At 36.0% G+C, this 4,114-nt stretch overlaps 1 protein-coding gene across 2 annotated transcripts in view; it reads right to left on the reverse strand.

Moving 5' to 3' along the window:
- Positions 1 to 1,222: 1,222 nt before the first annotated feature.
- Positions 1,223 to 4,114, reverse strand: part of ESCO2 (establishment of sister chromatid cohesion N-acetyltransferase 2) — a 30,754-nt gene continuing 27,862 nt past the window's right edge. For both annotated transcript variants that reach the window (XM_011944582.1, XM_011944580.1), the window contains exon 11: positions 1,223 to 2,812. In XM_011944582.1, coding sequence (XP_011799972.1) covers positions 2,680 to 2,812 — 133 coding nt within the window. In that variant the 3' untranslated portion in view covers positions 1,223 to 2,679. The remainder of the gene's footprint in view (positions 2,813 to 4,114) is intronic.

Here is a 4,114-nt window from a genome sequence, read left to right on the forward strand (position 1 = left end):
AAGAACAGACAAACTATTCCTGAAGAAAAAAAGGTGGGACCATGTACTAATACTATAGCAAACATTAATATTATAATTAATACAGTCTGATATTGGCATAAATATAACCTATATAAGATTAGTAAGAATAAACAGGCAGAAATAGACATACACATATATGGGCACAATTTATGACAAAGACTGCCAGGAGGATGCCTGAAACCATGGACAGTACTGAACCTGATTGCCCTCAATTGGAATATGTGTCTGTGTGTCTTCTGCTGACAAATTTGATGCCTTTTCCATCTTAATTGAGCACTTATCACCCACTGTGGCTACTCTGAATGGTGGGTAAGTTAAAACTTATGCATTCCTTACTTCTAGAAATTTCCATGTAATATTTTTGGTAACAAACTGTGGGAAGTGAAATTGCAGATAAGGGGGGATTTGCTGTACAAGGTGATCTAGGCTCATCTTGTACGTTCATTGCCCTATCCCTAGAATGAGCCATTTCTCCCAAGAGCCCCAGGTCCTTCTGTGGAGGAAGGTATTAGTAAGCAAGATCTGGCTGGGTGCAGTGCCTCACACCTATAATCCAGCACTTTGGGAGGCTGAAGTGGGAGGATCACTTGAGCTCAGGAGCTCAAGGGCCTCAGGAGCTTAAGGACTGGCTGGGCACGTTGGTGAAACTCTGTCTCTACTAAAAATGCAATACAAAAATTAAACAGGCGTAGTGACACGCACCTGTAGTCCCAGTTACTTAGGGAGCTCAGGCGGGAAGACCACTTGAACCTGGGAGGTCGAGGCTGCAGTGAGCCATGTTTGTACCACTGCACTTCAGCCCACGGTGGGAAAAAAAGAAAGAAACCAACCAAGATCTGGGTGGTAGGTGTGCTCATTGCCACTGGGGTATCACTGCTTTGAGACCTTGTCAGTGCACTTGCTTCTTGTATGTGTTACACTTAAAAATAAAACAAAAAAACACCCAACCAAGCCAAGAGTATCAACAGCAAATCATGCTAAATATTTAAAATAGAAATAGTTCTTGAAATATATCTAAGTTCTTGAAACATATCTAAGACAAACTGAATTGAAGCAAGATGCAAAATAACTGCATATGTATTTAGTTTATCTAAAGTAATAGGCACTAAAAGGATTATGGGAAGCCTTTTGGTCATCTCTATGTATTATCTGAATTTTATGTAACATACAATTTTCATAATAGAATATAATCAAAATCAGATTTAGTTGTATAAAATATTAAAGAATTTTAATTGATTCATCACAAAAGCATTAAACAATGTTAATTAAAAATTTTAAATAATTAAAAGAAACAAGTGCAGAAAATAGCATTAAAATGTTTGCATAATTACATACATTTTAATACTTCCACATTCTTTTGGGAACCCAGGCTTTTAAATTTTGGAAACATGTTTTATATGCAAATAAAGTGAATGCAGATGAATAGTTTCTACATATAATCACAATCTGGAAAACGACTTGCCTATAATCTTACTGCCAGTTAGCAGTTGAATGATCTTTTAGAATCAAAATAATTTGAACAATGTTTTGCTTTTTAAAGTATCCAAGAATCACACTAGAAAAATGTGTGAACATTTAAGTGTATTTACACAGTTCCATGGTCTCTGATCCACCAGCCTATGTATATTTACTAACCTTGGTTCTATTACCATACATTTTGTAAAGACTTTTGCCAGGTATCTCAGAACAAGTTAAGGTGCATTTTAAACAAGCAAAAAATTAGAAAATGAAACATCTAATCCAACTAGGCATTTTGTTAATGACATCAATTGTAACAGGTTCCTAAAGTAGTACTACCAATATTTCCATACAACAAAAATTAACTAAATGATAATAGTGCAATTACCAAGTATAATTTTAATTAAATCTGATGACAGGTAAACATTTAATTTTATTTTCAAAAAGATTAAACATTAAGCTATAGAATTCTGCTCTACAGAAATGCATATGGGATAATCTTATTCCTTACCATCTTGTTACAAATAAGAAATTCTAAACATTTTCTAAAGATATTCAAACTGAGTTACAACAGATGAGTGCCTATCAAGTGAAGACTTTGTATAGAGAAGTCAGGAATTAGGCTGGGCACAGTGGCTATGACTGTAATCCCAGCACTTTGGGAGGATCGCTTGAGCCCAAAAGTTCCACAGAAGCCTGGGCAACGTAGTGAGACCCATGCCTCAATTTAAAAAAAAAAGAAAAATTCAGGAATTCCCTTTACAAATTGGGCATAGAAATTACTTGCCCAAATTTAAATTTGCCTTTTTGCTTCTGATGTGGCATTAGATAATCCTGGTCCAAGAGTGTGCTTTATAAAAGACTAGGTCACATTTCTAGAGAAAAACCGCTTGTCAATACTCTTACATAAGAGTCAGGTAATTTTCCAGTTATAGTTACAAAGTTTCATAATTAAAAATTCAGAGTGCTAATCAGTGAATCACTCAAAGATTTTTCTTTTCTTTGAATCCCCAGATAATTTTCAACAAATTTATTCCTGACTTTTCAACTCATAAGGAACAAAACTGTGACATGTGTGTGTGTATATGAGTGAGAGTGTTGGTTTTTTTTATTTTGATATTTATTAAATAGTCTCTATTTTATAATAAGGAGCTCTCTCAACTTATCCAGATAGTAACTCCTTTATAACTGAAATCAACTTTAACTATTAAAATTATATACAAGGAAATTAGGAGTGTTGCAGTACTTGGTTGCAAATAACTTGCCATCTGGTGTTGGGTCAGAAAATGCTATTTCATCAGTGCTGAGAAAACAGCCAAACATGAAGCAATTCCTAAAAGAGAAGAAAAGATGATTTAATAATGGAAGCAACTTAACATTCTAATTAACATGAGCACAACTTAAGTAAATATTCTTGACTTAAATCAACCTTATTTTTAGTAAGTGAAAAAATGCCTTATATTTTAGAGAAAGAAGTCTAATGATACCATTTCACAGATGAGAAAACTAAGGTCCAGAAAAAATTCTGCTGAGGGGCAAAGGGAACCATCCACCTAACTCTAGTATATCCATGGTAAAGAGCAACTAATATAAGATCATACTGCTAGGCCAGGTGCAGTGGCTCACGCCTGTAATCTCAGCACTTGGGGAGGCTGAGGTGGGCGGATCACGAGGTCAGGAGATTGAGACTATCCTGGCCAACACAGTGAAACACCATCTCTACTAAAAATACAAAAATTAGCTGGGCATGGTAGCGCATGCCAGCTACTTGGGAAGCTGAGGCAGGAGAATCACTTGAACCCGGGAGGCGGAAGCTGCAGTGAGCCTAGACTGTGCCACTGCACTACAGCCTGGTTAACAGAGTGAGACTCCAACTCAACCAAAAAACAACACATCATATTGCTAATTAAAAGCAACAGATAATTAGAACAAAAAAAATCACCAATTTTAAGCAGTAACCATATATACATATATATATATATATATATATATATTTTTTTTTTTTTTTGAGACAGAGTCTCACTCTGTCACCCAGGCTGGAGTGCAGTGGTGCGATCTTGGCTCACTACAACCTCCGCCTCCTAGGTTCAAGCGATTCTTCTGCCTTAGCCTCCCAAGTAGCTGGGATTACAAGCATGTGTCACCACACCCGGCTAATTTTTTTTTTTTTTTTTAAAGTAGAGACGGGGTTTCTCCATGTTGGCCAGGATGGTCTTGAACTTCCAACCTCAGGTAATCAGCCCTCCTTGGCCTCCCAAAGTGCAGGGATTACAGGCATTAGCCACTGCCCAGCCCATATACTTTTTTCAACGAAGACATCCACTGAGAGCTTTAAGAAGGGAAAAACTAATCTGCATTTTGACTACAACTCTCCTTGATCTTGCTTACCTTAGGATTAAAAGTAATAAGGAAATGGTTAAAAGAATTCAACATCTCCCACAACTCGTTTGTGAAAGAAAAAAACAGAATCAAAATTGAGGGATATTCTATAAAATAACTGGCTGTACTCTTCAAATTCTTCAATGTCAAAAGACTGAGAAACTGTTCCAGATTAGGAAAGATGAAAATTAAAGAGACGTGAAAACTAAATGCAGTATGTGATACTGGGCAGAAAAAAAAAAAAAAAAAAAAAAAA

The sequence above is a fragment of the Colobus angolensis genome, unplaced genomic scaffold, assembly GCF_000951035.1.
Source record: "Colobus angolensis palliatus isolate OR3802 unplaced genomic scaffold, Cang.pa_1.0 Scaffold233, whole genome shotgun sequence".
NCBI lineage: Eukaryota > Metazoa > Chordata > Mammalia > Primates > Cercopithecidae > Colobus > Colobus angolensis.